At 42.3% G+C, this 22,430-nt stretch overlaps 1 protein-coding gene across 1 annotated transcript; it reads left to right on the top strand.

The window, feature by feature from the left end:
* The first annotated feature begins 14,364 nt into the window (after positions 1 to 14,364).
* Positions 14,365 to 19,411, top strand: HOXC13 (homeobox C13). The gene is made up of 2 exons (XM_035100281.3): positions 14,365 to 15,145; positions 17,970 to 19,411. The coding sequence occupies exons 1-2, from the start codon at positions 14,482 to 14,484 to the stop codon at positions 18,224 to 18,226; spliced, it is 921 nt and encodes a 306-aa protein (XP_034956172.1). The 5' UTR covers positions 14,365 to 14,481; the 3' UTR covers positions 18,227 to 19,411.
* The last annotated feature ends 3,019 nt before the right edge of the window (positions 19,412 to 22,430 follow it).

The following is a 22,430-nucleotide window of genomic DNA, read 5'->3' as shown; positions in this document are numbered from 1 at the left end:
AAAATGGGGGTGGAAGATGTAATTGCCTTTCCATTTCTTCCCAAGCGATGCTTGTTAAATTTCGGCTGTCTGAGACGTGAAAGTCTTGCAATGAGAGGGAGAAAAATAAGAGTCGGATGACTCGCGCACGACCCTAGGACAGCAGCCAAAGAGAAGCAACAGCAGCCCAGTTGTATAATGATTTCTTGGGAGCAAGTTTTGCAGGCCGTATGAAGAGCCGGGAGCGCCCGGCCGCGATGCAGCTGCGCGTTAATTAATTATTTAGCATGGAAAGCGAGTCTCCAAGGGGGCTTGTAACCCACCCCGATAATGTTCTTGAAAGCAAGTGCAAAAGTTCAGTTTAAAGAGAGCAAGTTTGTCAATGCCTTCCCGCCTCTGGCTTCCCCCATTAGAAGCTCTCCGGTGTGCTAAAACGGTCTACACTAAGGAGCTATGTTCCAGATGCGGTTTTGTTGCAGGAGAAACAGCCCTCTCTCTCCACAGGTCAACTGAAGAAGTGATGTATCCTTTGTTTAGGATACATATTGACTCGACTGGAACATTTCTAATTCCAGTATTTCCATTTAAGTAACTTTGATTGACTTGATTTCCTCTATTTATATGCCGCCTTTCTGCAGTAAGCTGTGCACAAAGCGGCTTATAACAAACGCGTATTTGGTACCACATGCAGAACATTAGCGAGGGGGGGTGGAGAAATATCAATAAATTCAGGTCGCAGAAGGAGTGACTTCAAGCTGGGAGTCTAGGTCTTCGCTCTGCAGCAAAACTGCAAGAGATCATATTTGTACATTTCCACTCTTTACATAAAATAATAAAAATGGATTTATCTATGTATAGAAACACAAACAAACACCAGTATCTCGTTATTCCTTTCAGGACGCGACAAGATCTATGTCTGGGTCTTACAAAACAATGGGAAATATATCCATTTAACAATTTGGGCGGCAGGGAGGGTGGGGAATAATGAATACTTTATTATCTATCTTGTTTTATATTGATTCAGGTCTAACAAAAATTCTGAAGATAGATAAAACCTGAAATGGGATAATCGTGGTCCTCTCTTGAAAACTTTGAAAACTTTGAACTACACGTTCTTTTATATCCCACTCTGTTTAAACTATTTTAATTAAATCAATGGTGGTTTTTTTTAAATTAAAAAAAACTGTCCAGAAGGCTCCGACCACTGACAAACGTTCCTTCACAAGTCCCAGTTTCAGTGAATGATGGGGTTTCTTCGGAAGCAGCCACGTTGACTTCCTGCTGAAAAACACCTTATCAAACATTGATCCCAGCCAACACTGGCTTTCAGGCGAGGATAAATGGAGTGAGACCCATAGACAGATTTATATGCGCAGGATAAACACATTTGAAATTAAGATTGCAATTCTATACAGTGCACACACTTCTATGGCGGTAAGTCCCATGGAATTCAATGGGTCTTACTTCTGAGTAGGCTTGCGTAGGATTGTGGTCTGTGGGACCTACCTCAAGTATACGTGGCTGGAATTGAGATCCATGACTACGTAGGTTCTAAATTCTACACAAGGGGTGCCTTGCTCCCTTCTCCCACATTTCATCTTAGTACTGTGACTAAATGTGAACCCCATCCAGGCAGCGTCTGCCAACCCCTCCCCGTTCCTTCCTTTGTTTACCATATAGCCTTAAGGAAGGGCTCTGGAGAACTCGGAAACGTGCACAGTATTTTGTGACATTTTAGTTGGCTTAACAAAGGAATTGCCCTAAATGTGAACTTATTCTTGTAGGTCAGCATTAGAAAAATGTGTATATGGAATATTTCCCAAGAGGCATCTTGGGGTGTCTGACTATTTTTGTGCTTCTAAGGGAGAGGTAATCAGGATGGAAACTTTGTAATAGTTGCGAGCCTATTCATAAGTCTTTGAATTCTAATTAGTTGCCATATTTGAAGTATATTAACTCATTATAGAGTTGTATATATTGTTCTTCTGAGGATGATTGTTCCTGAAGGCCCACTATTTCATTGGGCGTCTTTTATTAGTATTATTAGTATTATTATTACCTTAATAGAGTTGCATAGACTGAATGCATGTTTTCTATAAAAAGGAGATTCGTTTAATGACACTCTCTAATATCTTTGCTCGCTACTCCGATGGGAACAATTTAGTGAGTAAGTAGACTAACAACCTAAGTGAAAGGGGGCGGGGGATGAGGTGGGAAAGCACAGAGTACAGATGGGTAAGGTTAAGTACATTTTAATTTATTTGTTTACTACTAAACACAACCCAATTAAACACTAGATCGGATAGAGTTTGCCTTTTGGGTATAAACACAAAGTAAATCTATTGACATCAACTGTGCAGAGGCAAAACAAAATGGATGTCAGGACCTTAAACTTGCCACATTAATTAATGAATAAACTAAAATAATACAAGGAGCTCCTCACCGTTGTTGTTCAGATGTTAAACGGGGAAATCAACAATTAAAATAGATTCACAAGGGTGTGTACACTTGGCATCACATGAAATATTCCGTGTAATCAAAGGAACGGTTGCTGGTGGCCTTCCTATTGCTTTGGCTCCGAGCTGCATCGGCTATTAAACATTACTATGTCACAATGGAATTGGAGCAGGATGCGATGAATACCAAAGTTGAGTCCCAATTTAGCGAAATTTAGATTTTAGCAGAAGGAAGGAGGTGGTTGACTGATTCACAACAATTTAACCGAAAACGCTGGATTGTACTCATTCTTCGATACTTTACTAGTGTAATAGTACTAATAACAACAGCAGTAATAATAATATAGCAACAAACAAACAACAACAACAACAACAACAACAACATAACAGTAACAATATGGTATGGAGACAAAATTAAGCGTTGTTAAGTGCCATTCGAATCAGTGGGAGAGAAAAAGTCCAGTTCTGTGTTTGCTCTGAAATCATCATTGAGTTCAGTGGGGCTTCCACATAAATCAGGGTGCAGAAAATCGCAGCCTTGTATTTTCAGTCCGAATCCCAATGAGTAGGAAGCTTCAATAAATTATTGTTTCCAAGTGTAGGCTGGGCTGAAGTGTAACTCACCCATTGGGGAATGACCTTTTCCTAAGCAAATGAAATAGGCTGTTGCCAACTTCGCAGCTCACGCCATAATAAACCTGTTCGGGCTCCACACCCACGACTCTAACTTGGATTTAATCCTAGCGATTTCAGTGGGACTCGTCTCCAAATAAACTCAACTCAGAGGAAGTTCAGCATACTTAAATAGGATTTACAAGTATACACAGAATCTCATTAATTTCTAAAGTATTTTAAAAGTGCTTAATTTTTCTTCTGGGTTGAATTCAGGGTGCTTAAGAGAGTGGTGTAAAGTGGAAACTCGCTCTCTCTTGTGTGTGTCAGTCAGTTCTTTGGCAGCGTTTTCTATCTGTCTATCTATTTATCTGTCTAACTAGTTTATTATTTGCTTTTTAAAACTTGTTTCGACGGTGCCTGTGACCTCCCAATTGACCACTACTCTGCACAGAGATGCTTGAAAAACACTGTAAAGCACTTTATAATCTTGTGATAATAAACCGTGATTTATTATTGATGTAAGTTTCTCTGTTTTTTAAAAAGTTCTGTTGGAAACCAGGTGTGAAAATGGAGGTTGGAAGGGACAGACAAACAGAGAATATTATGAGGCTGATTGGATGGAAGGATGCGTGGATGGATGGATGGATGGATGGATGGATGCATGCATGGACAGATGGACGGGGAGATGCTGAAGCTGCATAACAAGACAAAATAAGGTAGCCTATGTATAAAGATGGCCGAAGAGAGGAATGAGCTATGATGAAGTTTCAAAGATTAAACAGAACGCTTTTCTTTTTTTAAAATCCTACATCTACGGTAGAATTCCGGAACTTCGTCATTGATGGACAACAACCAACATTTTAACTTAGTAGATAAAACCGGTATGCTTGAATTATAAGTAACTAATTCGTATATACTATATAGGCACTTGGGAGCATGTTATGTAGCTATAATCATTGTCTGCCTAAGCACACTCAGGAGCGTGTGGACAAAAGAGAAGAGAATGAGAATCCTTCTGCCTGGTTATATGTTTGTTCCCCCTCGACTTTTGAGCCTTCTCCCCCATCCTGTGCATACAGTATGAATGGAACAACTACCTACCCCAGAGGAATCTGAATATTTGGGCTTTTTTTCTTGATGGGTTAAGGGAAACCAACACATCACCATTTGATAAGCATTAGGGCAAGAAAGCTATCTTTGGAGCCTCCATATATGCAAGCCAGGTACTGAGACCATCTCAAAGCCTTAATATCTCACATGTGTGAGATTGCTGCTGGAAATGCGGACTGTAAATAATTATGTAAATACCTCTGGTGGTATAGGTTACAATGTGCATTCCTGTTGCACAGCTCAGCAGCTGACGATAAATGCTGCGGAACAGAGCGGAGAGGTGACACCCCTTGGCAGCGTGGTGGGTAAACTGTATACTCGTGGCGCACATTGTTCGAATTTATGTGGTGGCTATCAGAGTGTGCCACCCTTTTCAGGGCCGGTGAATTAATCAGTCAATTAATATTATCTGCCCTATAGTTTTCAGCACCTCCATGAATTCTTGCTGATTATGGAAAGCCTACTCAATCCTCCAGCCCCACTGTACGTCCCAGGACAAACATGCAGAGCGATCCTAAGCAAGTTTAACATCAGTGGGTCTTCTCAGCAAGCACGTGCTCATCTCTCTCTCTCTCTCCCGCGCACACACATACAGAAAGAATATCATTTCGATTACAATATGTCAAGTAAACGAGAGGTTTTGCCATTGCATTTTTTAGGAACAGGATATATTACCCAAGAAGCCAACACTGCTGCTGTCGTATTATCAAACGTCGGTGATTCTCTGTTCCTTACGGTTAATATAGATTCTTTTTTTTTTCATTGCTTACAACATAAATGCAGGGATATTTTCATATCCAAGGAGGAAAGATGGCGGGTCCCTCAGCCATGCACGTGTGGGTGGAAGGAACTGACAATTCTCTGGTTTAAGGGTCCCTTTCCGTTCTCAATGATGAAATGGAGTTATGCAAGGAGGATGACTTAACATGAGCACAAAGGCACAGGCGTTGGGGGAGTAAAGTATAAATTTGTTTTAATGCCCTGTTGCAGCAAATCCCGCTAAACAACTGTAGACAGAGCTCACAAGAGGAGACTCTGGCAGACTTTGGCAGACTTTTGACACTAACTTTGGAAAGGAGAATTTATATAGCCATTAGAAATTATCGTTCTTGAGGGGGCAAGTCTTCTATTCAGCAATATACCCCTAAACACATGATGAACGCACAGTAGGCATATAAAGAAAAGAAACGTGTGTGTGTGTGTGTGTGTGTGTGTGTGTGTGTGTGTGTGTTGTGCCGGCTGGGTCCACGAAGGTATCATACAACAAGTGAGGGCCGTTTATTATCTTTAATATTTAAGATAGCCCCTTATGTACAGCGCATTGTTGCTATCCAGTTGAAAGTCTGTTATCAGGATAAGACTTTTGCGAAGACAACGAATAGGCTACTGGACCGGCAGGAAAAATCATGGCAATGGTTTTCCAGAGATGGAGGCTCCAAGTGGCCATATAGCGAATGGACGTTCTACTTTTTGCCTCTAGCATATGCAAACCTCAGGCGTCCAGGAGTTCCCCCAGAAGATATTTGAAAGATCACTGAGAGCTTTTTAAAAAGTTGCAACATTCACTGAACGTTTCATTGGACGTCAAAACGACGTCCGGTATCTCTTCCAGCAGTTACATTGCCAACAGCAGATTTTGGCATTACATGGAAATAAAATTTTCTGCCGAAATTTGATGCTCATCTCAAAAACAACAACGATAAAATATAAAAACCCATTGCATAAGTGTGATCTTATGTATGGGTACTCAGAAGTAAGTCTCACTAAATTCAGCTGGGCTTAATCCAAAATAAGGGTGTATAGGGTTCCAATTCTTTATTTGGAGCCAACCAACTTCTCCTGTTTAGGTAGGTGCTAAATAGGCGCCATCAACATCACAACCTGAGGCTTCCATGGTTTCCCCATAGATTAGCCGGAGAAAGAAATTATAAATGCAGTTAAAAAGAGGAGGGAAGAGGAAGGAAGAAAACAAAGTAATAATTGTTACATACCTGATGGGACACCCTTCCTGCCTCAGTGCTGTTGAATACAACTTTATGTAATCAAACACACTGATTTTTCCCACAGAGGCCTGCTGGTTGCATCCCAGTATTCTTTTCCTTAGATGTTTTCCATAGTCAACAACTATTCTGGCATCAGGGTGTCTCAGGGTGTGGATATGGATAATTCTATTGTTAGACTTCCGAATACTCTCATTTAGGAAATCATATTATTATTATTTTAAATTTTAAAAAAATGAAGTGTGAGAACTCCCAGAGAGAGGAAGAGACATAAAATCTCCCTTGCTTCCTTCAGCTGCCTCTGAAGAACATTGTCGACCAAACGATGCAAAGCGATAAATACCTTCGGAGGTGTCCCGTTTGTTGACACAAACAACAAGGCCAAACGGGGGGCCCTCCTTCTCATTGTGACTTTAGAATGAAAGGCTGCCGCCTCTTTTAACTTGGAAATGAACTTGGACTTCCGACCAGACAGGGCACTAAGCTGGAGGAGATATTTTTATTTGTCTGCCTCTGAATCATTTCCTAACGGGTAAAGTGCTCTATTAAAAAGAGTGTAAAATCATCACGGAGAAGTCATCGGAACTGAGAATATATAAAGGGCGCGCGAACACACACACACACACACACACACACACACACACACACACACACTCTTTCTGGAACAAGTCCCCCATTTTCCCATAGCCTTTTGTCCTTAAGACCGGTGCTTATAGAGAGAGAAGGAGACAGAGTATGCGTGTGTGTGTGTGTAGAGGGGGAGTATTGGTGTGGGGGTGAAAGATGCGTATACTCCTTTAGGAGGAAAGGGGGGCACGCTCTAATGAAGGGGATAGTTGACCTCCTGTATTCCATGCTGTGACTGTCTCCATTCAGTCGCTGCAAAGAACTACATAGCGCTGCCAGCTGGAAGGAACGTCACATTAGGTTATGATGTGTCAGAGCCTACGACGAAAGAGGTATTTATTTGTTTGTTTATCCCTAGCATTCAGAAGCAAGATCATCTTCACTTTCATCCTGGAGGAAAGCAGTGGAATGAGAATGGAAAGGAAAAAAAGTTTGAGGGCCTCCCTAAAGAGATAGATGAAAGGAAGGAAGGAAGGAAGGAAGGAAGGAAGGAAGGAAGGAAGGAAGGAAGGAAGGAAGGAAGGAAGGAAGGAAGGAAGGAAGGAAGGAAGGAAGGAAGGAAGGAAGGAAGGAAGGAAGGAGCTGCCCTACAGAAAAGAAGGCGAGGAAAAATAGAAGGTGTTTTATGCTTTTTTAAAAAAGAAAAGAGATGCGCCATTTCTTGAGGGGTGGGGTGGGGAAAGAGACGGCTAAGGGAGATTGAACGGCCTCTACTGCGAAAATTCTAATGGGGTGGGATAGAGAAAGGATGACAAGGAACAAAGGAAGACAAGAGAGGAATCCGATTAGTATCATCATAATCACCATCACCACCATCGTCAGATAAATAAATGCACTGGTTTCAGCACCCACGAATACGTGTTTTATTGTAATAATAATTAGAGCTCTTCTCATTGCAGCGCCTGGCAAAACAATGAACAAGTGAGCCAGGAGGCTGGGCCCCTGTGAAATTCTAGACTTCTGCAAGCCTCCAGGACGTGACATGTTACTAGGAGGGCAGAAATTCACGCCGAGGAATTGCTAAAAGCATGGACTATCCCAACCCATTTCTCGACGCAATTCCAGTTGGTAAAGATTTCTTGGGCCCCAACCCGTGAAGGAAGGAGCAGAGGAATGGCGCCTGGATTTTCTGGAGAACCGTCTCTGCCTATGATGTCAACGTTCTCTTTGAAGCCAATGTACTCCGAGGACATCTTAGAAATGTGCTTAGAACTGAATTGCTGGAATTCATGATGGTCAATAGGGGAAAAAATAAGTGGGGGAAATCGGATGTTGGATGCTTTGCCTATTGTCTCCCATAGCTTTGTCTATGAATACACACACTGACCTGCCATTTTCCACACGCAACCCTATGTGCAGTCAGTCCGTTGCGAGGGGGGATTTACAAACTTTCAGAGTCTTCTGCTACACCTTGGAGAGAATCCAAAAACCCTGGGACAATTATATTCATTCAGTTCTGCCGTGAAGGAACCATGACCATTAATTTTCTCCAAAATGGAGCGGAGAAGTTTGCAAAGCTTTAGCTTTGTACTGAACATGTTTGAACAAAAACAGAAGACGAGTCTTTGAAAAACCAAAGAAAACACATATTTATACACACACAAAGCAAGAAAGGGGGGGTAGAAGAAAGAACGTACAGTACTTGTATAACGTGAGACGGAGAGTTACAATTTCTTGGCTAAATTTGCATTCCAGGGGGGAATTATATGCTGTTAATGCTAAAATATCCCCGTACAGGGCGTTGTGTTTTCCCTTGATGGCTCAAAATCTATGTTCCTTGCTCAGCATGTTGATGGAATGAGAGTATTCCCTTCCAACCCTATATTTATTGTAGGGGCTTTCGTGGCGAGTGACGGGCAGACCCAACAGATTTCCTTGTTGATGGAAGGGCTAGAAATGCTAATATAAAAATTACTGTGGGAATCTGTCATGGGGATTCTGCAGCAGTGTGGGGAGCAACTGGTCCGAAAAGCCAAAATTACAGACTATTTATGGACAAAGAAAATTCAGTGGTGGAACCACCAATGGGATGAAATGCAAGGAAGAATAAAGAGATGCCACAGAAGCCACCAGTGGCAGGAAGATGGAAAGGATACCTATGGTTTGTGTGTGTTTTAAAATGATCCCTTTAAAATAACAACACATACTACAAATAAATCATTACACCGGATGGTATGTTGAGGAAGTTATAAATATATCTGGGCACCCAAGGAGCTACTTCTGGATTGCTGGTCTTCTAGTGCTTATGAAATGTTAACTTCCACAGCTTCCTATTGACTTTGTTGGCTGTGTGAACCCCTTTATCTATCCCTGTGTAGATATTTCGGGGGTGCCACCCCCACACTGTTTGTATGCCCCAATTCCCATGAAAATATACTTACATGTCCCCACTGTAGTGAATTTAGATCTACACTTTAAAAAAAGTTTTTACCCACAGTTCATACATTAGGGATGCAATCTTATGCCCACTTACCTGGGAGTAGGTACCACTGAACTTAGTGGGGCTTACTTCTGAGTAGTCATGCTTAGAATTGCACTGTAATGCTGCAATCCTATACTGGCAAAAGGAGCAAACCTTGCAACTTCATTAGGACTTTCTTCTGATCAGAGTGTATAGAATTGTGCTAGAACTCTGTTTATAAACAGTATATATTTTAGTGGAAACATTCTAAATTTTGTAGGGGTGAGAAGATAGATGAATTTACATCACCGGGTTCTAGCACTTTACAAATGGAAGGTATTGGATTCATGTCTTAATTAGGTCAGGCTGGTTTCTGGACTTTTGACAGAAATATCATACAGCCTGGAAAATATCCCCCCAGGTGACAAAAGTTCTCTAACAATAAATGTACTGGGAGAAATAAAATTACCCCTCTCTCATAGACTTTCTGTCTCCCACAATAGATAATACCTAAGTTCCAAAGGAACGATCAGTATAGTATTGACAATTGTTCCCAAACAATTGATGGGCTTTGATTTAATTATTTAAAAAATACACCCCTCATTTTCTAAATAAGATCATATACTTTGCAATCAAACTAATAAAAAAATTGGCAGTTGCTTCCTCCTCCTGGTTTCCAATCTGAAATTTATGTTATTGTTCTTATGAAACTTGTTTTCGGCTGAACAGGTTTTTTCACACATAAAGAGTCGGATCCCAGGCATATAGACCAGCAAGCAAATCCCACTTAATTCTATGGGTCTTACTAGCATGTGGGACTGCAATTTTATACATCGTTACCTGGGAGTAAGCTTTATTGATCAGACTGAGACTTACTTCACAGTATATGTCTACTTTTCTACCGAAAATTCTTCAGAGTTCTCACTTATATTTTTATCGCATTGTTCTCATAGACTGTTCTGATTATGAAACAGGATCTCAATATGTCTACAACATGCACGGAGGAGGCTGTTAGGAGATGTACTCCTTATCGACAATAACAACAGATACCTGATTCTAATATAGTCCAAGAAAATTTCTTTTTCTTTCTTTCTTTCTTTGCATTGGGGCCCTTTTAATATACTGCATCGCGGCAAATGTAGTAAACAGATCTGCTCGGTGTTCTTCCCCCGGAGATAGAAGCCTCCTTATGCATTTTTAAGTTAATTAACCCACTAGAATTGACTCCTGCTATCAATCCACAGCTCCGTATCTTAGCAAGATCAGCCCGTTTAAATGAGATACCGCTAAGCAATTTATGAAATGAAAAGCAGCTCAAGACAAGGCAGATAAATGAAGGGGACGCCAGGCCGTGGGATAAACCTGCTGTTCAAGAAATGCAAACCCACCCCCACCCCCAACTTCCTTTAAAACACACACACAGAGCATTTCTTACAAAAGGCTGGATGGATTCATTCCTCTGGCCTTATTTATTTCGCAATTTCCACCGAAGTTTAAAGCCAGTGTTAATTTCCCGGAGCATGAAATGTGCAAATTTTCCTCGAGTTTTCCTCATTGCGGTTTCTCCCCTTTTCCCTGTCGGAAATGTGCCACAATAAACGGAATTGTAAAACCCCAATTTTAATTAAACCTATATGTCATTGAAATAGGAATTGTAAATGGCTTTGCATTCATTCATTCATTCAATAAATACCGGACATATTTTGCTAATTTACTACTTTTCTCCTCCGTACTCAGGAAGCACACCTAAATAAATAAATAAATAAATAAGCAAGCAAGCAAGCAAGCAAGCAAGCAAGCAAGCAAGCATCCTAGAAATGAGGTATTTGTTCTGCACGAATTCAATACCAAGCACAACCCAGTCGTGTCCCTTATTATGGTTACCATCCATCTGTCCATTTCCAGATTGTGTCTCTTCTGCCGTAAGGCAACCTCAGAACGCTTCCTCTCCTCCGGTAGGAAGAGCCTCCCTCGCTGCTGCAACCTCAGAACTGGGTCCTTTGTTACCGGAGCCACTCTCTCACCCCACCGCCATAACCCACATTAGAAATTTCATGCATGTATCCCCACCCTTTCTAGGCTGTTATTGTCAATTGCTCATATACCCCATATATATATAAAACTATATTTTAATGAGGTATATCTTCAGAATAACCGGTCACTGGGATGTGAACCACTCTAGACACCAACTCTTGCAACCAGCTCCAGGAACTTGAAGCGTCTTGCTTGTCGCTGCTTTAAAATGTGATTTCATCCAGGGTTCCCTAACCTTATTTTGTCTCCAGCTATTTAAAATGACCCCCTTCTCTCCCAACTCCCCTTTTCTAGCAATGTCCGTTCCTTTGGATTCAAGGACTTCCCAGCCACTGAGGCACTATATGTGAAGTTCATTCTTTTCTGTCTAGACACTAATTGCGAGCCAGTTTGTCTCTTTTGCCTTGACCTTGGACTTCGGACTGATTTGGTTGCTGTGGCTGAAGAACTTCGGGCAACGGTTGCTTCAAAAGCATGGAATCCATTCGGTGAAGGCAGAACGTTTCCAGGAGAAAACCAAACGTTTGCTAAAAGATTTCATTCCTGAAAGCCAATTTCTAGACAGGGTTCTTTGTTGGGGGTTTTGGCGGAATTGTCTTAGTTTCCACTTGCACCATGGCAGTTTGATGACGGGAAGATCTAAGGAGCTTGGAGGCAGCAAATGCTGCTGCAAAAGTGAGACATTGCCATTTGAGGATTTAAAAAATATTATTTAATGTATTTATTTGGGAGAAATTCATACTGAGAACTCCAAACGTGATAGGCATGTTCCCAAACAATGGGCAAATGATGATGATTATTCTAACTGGTGGATTAATATTTATTTAACACATACCTTATACTACATGCATTTGGTACTCTTATGTCTTTCCAACAAAACTTAGAGCAAGTGGACTTTCACCTGCCTTTATAATCACATATAGAGTTGTTGGTATTGACGTTCTCAACTGAAAAGAAGAACTTAGGGTTGGTAGAGGAGGGTGAGAGTTCCATAATATTTTTGGCTTATCTTGGCCACTATTGAGGCTTAGGCTGCAATGGGATTTCATTGACTTCACTAGAACTGAAGCTTACCGACCCTTCTTTGAAAGTATATTGCTTTGAAAGTATTGGACTCGGTAAGACTTTTTTCCCCGGGTAAGCATGTACAACATTGGCCTGTAAGCTGTGTGCAGGACGGAAGTCTGAACTATTAATCCTTTGCTCTAGTTTCATTAGCACACTATCATCCTCATGTTTGGATGCACTGATTTGTCGAACTTATATTTTGTAATGTGGGGGTAGGGGGGGAAGTGGAAGGAGCGTCTGCTCCTGATGTTCTCCAGTTAAATTTCACATTATTTCAAACGCATCCATCAGAATCTAATCAGCATGGCCAGTGAGAGGATTCTGAAGGTTGGGGACAAGAGTCCCCGAGAAAGTTGTGTGTGTGTGTGTGTGTGTGTGTGTGTGTGTGTGTGTATCGCAGCCATCAATCTCTGGCAGAGTAGTCTGCTATTCTTCTATTTCATCTGTTTAATTATAACCCATCCATCTCCGATCCTGTTTGCGTTGTATGATGTGAGTTGCATTTATTGTCTTTCACACACACACACACACACACACAAATCAACATTGAGAACATTATATATCTCACACACACACACACATTTTCAGTAGTAGGCATTGTTGCTGCGATATTTACTACTCAAGTATTAAAAATTAATAACATAATATCATAATCACAACCAGTCCCTTTAAAACATCCCCAGTTGGTTGAGCACGAAAGATTAAGCATTATTGGGTTGGACTCGTACAAGGAACAGACCCCATAAAACGTCGAAACGTTTTGGTGGCATCTATTATATTCTTGCGAGGTGGCGGACGGTTTTCTTTCTTCCTCTTTCATGCCCCAAAAGCAGCTGATCATCAACAAAAAAGAAATAGAGAAATACCCCTCAAAGAAACAAAGGAGTTAAAGATGTCCTATATGTCCATAGCTGCCAAGTTATCCATTTTTTAAAGGGATTTTCCCTTATGCTGAATAGGCTTCCTCGAGAGAAAAGGGAAAACTTGGCAGCTATGTATATGCCCCTTCAGTGTGAAATTAATTTTAATAATTAGAATAAAAGCTAAAGCGAATATAATGAGCAGATATGTGTTGATCTTTTGTTAAGCAAACAAGGGGTTAAAATTTGACATGCCTTCTTCTGCGAAAAATAAGATACTGTACTTTGAAAGAAAAACATACACACAATTCTACTGAGCAAATCATCCGCTGATTTTTATTTATTTTTTATTTATTTAGCAAACAGATATTAATCTCCCCATTGACTCTTGAGACTGAAACAGACTGAGAGAAAATCAATTTCCTGGGCGATAAATGTCCAGATTCCTTACTTCCCGTAAGATCCAATACTTGATTCCCAGAAAGAGAAGATGCGGGGGGGGGGGAGAGTGGAGAGAGAAGAAAGCCAGACAGACAGCAAGCTGATCTTAAGAATTAAAAAAAGAAGCGCCCCCAACCCCCACAGCTCTAGCTCACTTGCTCTAGTCCGTCATTTGGTCTTCTAAAATCTGAGCTTCTCTCATTTTTGGTGAGCCTCTTCAGATAGTCACTATTTTTTTTCTTTATCAGATAAACTGGCTGCTATCTGCCACCTTGCTTTATAACATATCCCTTGGTATTACAATTTCTAGGTTTTCCTCACCTTTCAGCCTCCCGGCTATCCTTCCCCTCTGCGGTTCACTGATATATAAGACACCAGGCTCCTGGTCAATGCTATATAGCGAGAGGGCATTTTAAATATATATATAGTTGGTTTTCTGAAGTATATAATGCCTATCATTAGTTTTATATTTAATCCTGAGGAGATCTGAAGGCACAAAGATTCTAGCATGGCATATCGCAATCTCTTTGTGTCGGCCAAATTTTAAACACCCACATTCCCCTTATTTATTTCCCCACGCTCTTTACAATCAATGGGTGTCTCCCTTTGCCTTTAAGGATTTCTGTTTCTGTCGCGGAGAGATAACCAATGGGAGCTCGCAGCTCTCTTCCCCAAGCCAAGAGGAACAAGGTGATAGGGCTGCCGGAGGATCACATGGCCGAGCTAACTGCAGCGAGAGCTATTTACAGGTCACGTGGCCCGGCGGATTTCTTAATGAACCGAACCCATCCCGCTGCCTCTGCGCATGCTCCTGCGTAAACAATATGTTGGGGAAATTAGGTGTCTCTCTTTGGGAAGTCGAGTTTTAAAAAGCTCGGGCAGACCATGATATGACGACTTCACTGATCTTGCATCCACGCTGGGCGGATACCTTCATGTACGTGTATGAGGAGAACCCGAATGAAAATAACCAGAATAAAATCCCAGCAATGGAAGGGCTAAGTGGGAACTGCCCAGCGACCCACTGCAGGGATTTAATCAGTCACCCGGTATTGGGTCGTCATTCCAGCACCATTGGGACTCACCAGGGTTCTGTCTACACGGATATACCTGCTCCAGATGCCGCCAGGCAGTGCCCCGCGCCACCAGCCTCTTCCAACGCCACCTTGGGCTACGGCTATCCTTTTGGAGGCAGCTACTACGGATGCCGATTGTCCCATTCCCACAACGTGAACTTACAACAGAAGCCTTGTTCGTACCACCCAGCTGAAAAATACCCCGAGCCCAGCGGCTCCCTCCCCAGCGAAGAACTATCCTCAAGGGCCAAAGAGTTTGCTTTTTACCCGAGCTTTGCCAGCTCCTACCAGGCGGTTCCTGGTTATTTGGACGTATCAGTGGTTCCAGGTATCAGTGGCCACCCAGAACCAAGACACGACGCGCTGCTTCCCATGGAAGGATACCAACACTGGGCTCTTTCTAATGGTTGGGACGGGCAGGTCTATTGCTCGAAGGAGCAATCACAGTCTACCCATCTCTGGAAATCACCTTTCCCAGGTAGGGCGCTCTTGAGATCGACTTCTGCGCTTTTTTGCTCCGGCATGATCGCGTGCATATGCTATACTGTATCTTTAACCGCCCAGGTAAAATAGGCTTTGGGACGCTTGCATGGGCACGTATGGGGAAGAAGGTGAAACAAAGCAGCCGGCTCTCATATCCAGATACATACTGTACCTTGGAGCTCCAGGGTGCTTTCGCAGCCAATTTGGCAGCTGCACTCCTGTGTCTGTCTGTGTATGTGCGTGCGTGCCCCTCCTTCCCTCACTGCGTTGGCTCCCTTACCTGGATCTCTATCTTTTTCTTTGATTCCGCCCGCGCTTTGAATATTTTAAATTAAATTTCAGAACATAGGAAGAGGTAGCATCTCTCGCCCTCTCTCTCCCTCTCTTTCTCTTTACTAATAAAGGCTGGGCTTTTCGGAAAGGTACAGTAAATCATATTGCAATTACAGAAGTAGCTGTCAAGTGACATGAATCTTACAAATGAACCTTGTAAGACGAGTGGGGAGAGAACGAGAAATAAGGCGATGCTTTTGCCTCTGGTTAGAAATCTGGAATGAGTGACAGCCTGAGAGTAACCCTGAACGCTGGGAGTGCTCCGGGCTTATCTTATTGCCTTACCACTTAGAATAGGGAGGGAGGGAGCGAGAAGGAGAGGGAGAGGGAGAAAGATGAAAGACCAACGGACGTCTCCTTTGCTCTTGGGGTCCCCACCTTGTAATCAATAAGCAGGCCCCTCTTAATGATTCGAATGGATGGATTGGAGCGAAGAGATTAAGATAAAGTAACCGGGGGAATAAATAAATAAGGGGGTGGGGTTAGGAGGAGAACACACACACATTTATCTTAGGAATACTGGAGAGGGGATGCCCCATCGGATAAGACAGGGCTTGCCAACAATGCCTGCGCAGAGCGTTGCATGATGGGTTTTCCCTTTCCATGGGAAGAGGAATCAGAATGTAGCGAGTGTGGGAGAGAAGGCCTATCATCTAGATCTTAACTGTGTTGCAGCCACATATTGGTGTCAGAGCTTGGAAGGGTTGATGGCAGGGGGAAAGTCCCCACCCGCGCCTTTTCTTTTCTTTTTTAAGAAGGCATTGAGACTTCTTTGCGGAAGCTGGAGGGAGGGTTCGGCGAGTGGGAGAGAGAGGTCCATGGGATTCCTATCATGAGATGACTTTCCCCATCTCGATTGCTTTCAGCCGCCTGGCTAAAATGTAGTTGAGGTTGGAAGGACCTGCTCCGTGAGTTACTATTGCTCGGGAGGAAGGTGGAAGACATTGCAAATGAGCTTCTCTTCTCTCCCCCCCCCCAACCCGCCCCATTTCCTTATTTATTCTGATCCCATTTTTGTATAGCCCTGATAATATTATTAAGCCCCCATACACCAATTCCCAAACATTGAGAGGTGTGTGAGAGACAGCGCGCTCGCAGTAGTGTGAACCACAATTTTGTCTTGCTTTCCTATCCTTGGGCCTTAATAGGATTCCCAGTAAATGTTGCTTATATAGACACTTCTTAGAAACAAAGGAAGTGCAGTCTCAGGGAGAAGTGTGTCTTCAAAAGCAGTCCAGGCTGTTTCTTTATTTTATATCTGTTATGGAACAGACCGGTTGGGGTAACTGGAGAGATTTTCGCTTTGCTTCGACAGAGATCCCCCTTTTTTCAGTGTTTATATTAGGTATTATTATTCCGCAAACCACTTTTATTTAGTATTGAGTCTTAAGCCTGCATCTTTAGATCATGAAGCCATGGGAAGGGAGGGACTTGATGTGCAAGTTAATCATGAAGAATTGGCATAGACAGCATAAGGAGCTATTAAGGAGAAGACCGAATACATTAAGGGTGATGAGAATTCATTGATTCCCCAGCCTGTTCTGGACCAGGAGTAGGTGGGTAACATTTCTCAACAGCGTGAGTACCGTCAAAAAAAAAACCCGCTGGGCCCTTTTATTTTATTTAAAGCCTCTACCATAAGCGACAAAGGATGTGGAAAGGCTAGTTCAAGGTCCTTCAAGCTTGCAGATGGTCCTTGTGTTGCATAGATCAATCAGTGTGGAGCGTCTCTAGAACAACACAGACGCGCACACTCTCACACACACACGGCTGCTTCCCCTCACCATGTCCCCTACCCGGATCCTACAAGCTAGCATAATTAATGAGGTTGTCTAGGCTATCAGAGGATCTGTCTTTTAAAACGACAGATTAAAATTGACCGGATGCTTAGAAGGGGAGTGAGGAGCTGAAGGTTAGATTCTGTCTCCAATTTTTACTAATTTTGGAGCTAACGTTAAGGGTGCTGTGCTTGCGAAATGCCTGATCCGTGACTTGGTGCTCCTTCTTTATATCTGTCCTGGACAAATATCGCCTGGAATAGTAGCAATCCCCCCCCCAATGCTAATATATTAATACTTTGTCAGCCAGCTGGCCGGCCCATCCCTGTCCCAGCACCTCCCGCCATAGCTGCCAAGTTTTCCCTTTTCTCGCGAGGAAGCCTATTCAGCATATGGGAAAATCCCTTTTAAAAAGGGATAACTTGGCAGCTATGCCTCCCGCTTTTTCTTTCCCTCACTCTTTCCTCTTCACATTTCCCCCTCTTCCTCTAATTTATATCCTTTTCCCCACAACTCATTTTTCTTATTTCTCTCTCTATTCTCTCCATAATGTCTGGCACAGGCATTGTCCAGTTAGTTTAGCAGATGCTGTTTAATGTAACATACACCCTCTCTCTCTCTCTCTCTCTTACTTTCTCTCTCTCTCTCTCCTTCCACGTTCTCTCTCTCCTGCTTTTTTCCCCTTTCCTGTTCTCCTCATCTTTACAGATGTGGTACCTCTCCAGCCCGAAGTGAGCAGCTACCGTAGGGGTCGAAAGAAAAGAGTCCCCTACACGAAAATCCAGCTGAAAGAATTAGAAAAGGAATACGCCGCCAGCAAGTTCATTACCAAAGAGAAGCGAAGAAGGATTTCGGCGACCACTAACCTTTCCGAGCGCCAGGTCACTATCTGGTTTCAGAACCGCAGGGTGAAAGAGAAAAAAGTCGTTAGCAAATCTAAGACACCTCACCTTCACGCTACCTGACAAAGAAATCTCTCCGGAGGGAAAAAAAAGATAAAATTAAAAAAGAAAGGGGGAGAGAAACAAACAAATGCAAATATTTATCTGGTAAATTTGTATAAATAAGAACACGCATTCGAACTCTTTGAATAATCTGATTATTTAAAAACACCTAGGCGGAGGGGGCGGGCATTAAACCGCCATCTTCGGTATATTTTGTCCATGCATTGCCGTCTCGAACTGTGAATCCGGTCGCCCCTTTTAAACATTCATTTTGATACTGTATTGTTTTCAATGTGCACATTTAGCAAGGAGGGGGGTGGAGAAACAGGGAGGGGAGAACACACACATACAAATATGTAGATTTGCTACGTTGGAATCCTGAATGTTATTTTGTAGCTCTGTATTATAGTCCAAGCCTCTCCCTTTGCAGCTGAACAAAGATTTTCCATTTCTTTGGCTGTTTCTGTCTCTGATGATGTAAAAATAATAATAATTAAAATTAAATAGATAAAATATATATATATAGAAATAGATATATATATATCTGTGAAGAAGGTATTGACAGCGGATCCAGCGAATAAACCCTAGATTTCTTTTGTTTGTTTTTAAACGTGGACCTTAAAAAAATGAATGAAAAATAATAATAAGGCTGCTACCCTGAATGTTTTGTTGTTGCTGTGTTCCTGATATTATACCGTATTGCACGCCAACAATTTGAAGTCACTTCTGAATTTAAAGTGACACTGTGGCTGTGTAATTCCTAGGGCACGATCCAGCCGATTATAGCCACTTCCTCATCGGCTTGATTTTCATAGCTGGGGCAGGGAATCAAGTTTGGGTATAAATGGGATTTCCAAGTCTTAATGCTGGAGGATCGGGTCTCTAATTATTATTATTATTGTTATTACCTTTTCTGGAATATGTTCTCACTTAGGTTGAGTTGTTGTTTGTTTGTTTGTTTGTTTGTTTCCGCCAAAAAGCCTGGAATGTTTATTCTCCATCGACAGTATGGAAAGTGCGCGACGTTGCTCTGTTGTCCCCCCTCAACCCATTATCAGTCACTAAAGAGCAGTGTTCTTTCTCCATGTTAAAGCGATCCATTTTTTTTAAAGAAAAAAATGTCTTGTATATGTATATAATGTGGTGTCCGAATGATATGTACTGAATGCAGAATACATTTCTTAAAAATAAATCTCTCTCTTTCTTCCCCCCTCCCCTTTTTTCTGCCTCGGAAAACTCATATGGCTAGCTGACCTTATTTTTTTTGATACTAGGAGAAGTGGGGAGTTGATATCACCGCCACCCCTTAATTTTTAAAGAAAGGTTCAGATTTACGCAGACTGATCCGCAATCCAATCTGGCTTTTTCCATAGGAAGAAAAAAAGGACTCGGATTCTCACATTGCTCCCTCAAGAGTAATTCCATTGTTGTCAATAGGACTACTCCAGGAGGAAAGCATGCGTCGAGAAGGCTTGCAGTACAAACTGGGTTGGTTTTTCAATCCAGGCTTGTTTGTTTTTTGGTTTGTTTGTTTGTTTTTATTTTAAAAAACACGTTTAGATAAGTGACTTATAAGTGGATCACATAGGATCCTAGCCTGTTCCTCCCATGTACAGCCGACTTCACTGAAATCTACTGAGATAAAGGTGATGCGATGAGAACATTTGCAGGGCAATGAGAGAGGAAGAAACTAACGTGGATATTTTAACATTTTTCATAGGAGGTATTGAATATGTTGTGAGATGAGCTTAGAAGACTTTCAAGGGTTGTTTCAAATATCGGACTAGAATAGCTAGGAAAGGGAGCCACACGCAGATGGAGCAGCACACCTCATTGATAGGTGCTGTAGCAAGCGAAGCTGGCATTTGACTTCATATCTTTATGGGAAATTACTTTGCTGAAGGACCAGTAAACCACCCGACCTTGCCCTGCCACAGAAAGCTGTACAGTACTTTGAAAAGGTCTCCTTTGCCTCAACGAGTTCAACTACCGTCTCCTGAGAGCGGTTGTAGCAATGTGCGTGTTCATTCCGGAGCACGTCCTGTTTAAGATGCTAGGACTGATTTTCGAATAAGAGGCAGGCGGCCTACTCGGCAGTAAGTCCCACTGAGCTGAGTGAGACATGCTTCCTGTTTAGGGTGTATAGGATCGCAACCAGAGTCCTAAGCAGAGCAAGGCTCCAAACTTCTTATATTCTTACTTGCGAATAAATCCCGTGGTACCCGGTGGGATTTATTCCTGAGTAAATACCCGTAGGGTCGAGCTGGAAAGGTCTTGATTTCCAAAAGTGCATCTGCTCTCAGTTAGCGCTAAACCTTGCATATTAAATAAGTAAGGAGGGAAGTACCAGATCAAAAAAAGCTCATTTGAAATCCAAAGATCTCTTAAATCCAGTACCAGTAGTTACTAGTTTTGTTTCCTTAGGCAAGGGCTACCCTCCTTAATATTTGTTCCAATTAATTACATCGTAAAATTGTCAGCGGCAAACGCTTTGAAAGCGATGTAGGCTAAGCCAATGTTGGTTTTACGTACATTGAGTGCCTATGGAGTCACCGGTGTCCCGTACAACCGGTCCTGAGAGTGTTCCGTCGCTGACAGTCAAGTGCGGGCGGATAGGTAGGAAGGTAGATTCGAGTACCTTTTAAAGGTATCCCAAGATGTTTTTTGAATGTGTTGTGTGTCCTACGGAATCCCTTCCTGGCCACGATCCTGTGTACTGCTATGCTCACTTTTCAATTCCCTTAAAAATCTATGTGGATCAAGCTCCCCCAACGCCTCCGGGTTGTTATCCATTGTCTGCACTGCAAAGGGGGGCGCAGGACAGGTTAATTAGGTACCTAATATCCTAAACCTTTGTTATGTGAAGACCATTCAGAGTAAGTTAAATGGGGTATGTGAATCTTACGGGACTTGTTGCATCCAAGACCTAATTCTGTGTTTACTACTACCGGTAGCAGGAAAGCCTGACCAATATCAATGTGCCTAATGCATTTCCAAGGACGAATTCACAGAATGATGGCATTAGGCACTTAACTTTCTGTAAATTAGGCCCAAGAACATATGACCCCTTCCGCCAACGCACAGTAGACTCTTCGATGACCTCTAATGATCAGAACCTTATAACATTATTGCATGTATTCAACAGCGTATGGATTGTCTATCATGTTTTATGGAGGTCCACCACACTCACAACAAGTAAAGATGGCCAAGAGAAGACTGGGTTGGATTCTCATTTCCCCTCCACTAAAATCAAACAGGCCCTGAATTCAACTCATCCAATCTGTTGCGAACTCTTCAATTTCTGAGATCTTCCCCACCCCTCACCCCGCTTCCGCCTTCTTCATGTTCTTGGTACGTAGTGTAGAAGTACTCTTAAGACAACCCCTTCTCTTTCTGGTTTCGAAGAGAAATGCACTGGACACGCCCTTCCCGTCTTAAATATAGAAACTATAAATATTCGCCCGAGTTGGGTCCTTTGGCGGTTGTTTTTAAAACCCAGGTAGAAGGTGAAAAATAGATCAGTTCAAGTTTCCTAACCTCAGCTGGGATTTGGGGTTTGACAATGATAATAAAAAAAATCTGGAAATATATATGGGCAGGAACCCCTCCTGAGTTTGGGAGATCTAAAGATATCGCTCTGTTCAAGTCAAGTCCCATTAAGATAGAATACCATGACTCTCCTCATATGGAATTCAGTCTCGTCTGGCCCAGTTTAGTCAGTTATGACCCCTGGGCATGGACAAAGAGTTCTTATAGCAGGGTCCCGCTATGGGGTAATAGGAAGGGTATCTGAATTGCTGCTTACTGGAGTTCCATTACCTCTCCCTCTTTCCACAAGCCCACGACTCCATCTTTTAAATGCATTGATCAAAAAGTTCCATTTTATTCCAATTGAAAATTGTTCTCTTTAGGATGGAATATGCCAGTTCACGGGATTTAACTATGCTGTGTTTAGCTAGAGTAGATCGTGCCCCTGCCCCCCCCCTTTTTAACAGGCAAGACCAATTGATTTTCAAATAGTATGCTTTTGGACCCCCTTAACCTAAGCAACTGAATCTACTATTGATATAACCCAAAAGCAATTGATTGCAGACCCAACCTAAACGTGGTGACTTAAGAGCAAGCCAATAAGCCTAAATATACTTCCATGGGATGAAGTTGCGATGTGGTCAGTGCAAGGCGCTCAGGCGGTACAGCAGTTGATTTCGCAACCCCTTTAAGCCTA

This window comes from Zootoca vivipara, chromosome 2, assembly GCF_965207765.1.
Source record: "Zootoca vivipara chromosome 2, rZooViv2.hap1.1, whole genome shotgun sequence".
NCBI classification, from domain to species: domain Eukaryota; kingdom Metazoa; phylum Chordata; class Lepidosauria; order Squamata; family Lacertidae; genus Zootoca; species Zootoca vivipara.
Note: the sequence above shows the minus strand (reverse complement) of the source record. Positions and strands in the feature narration are given on the sequence as shown.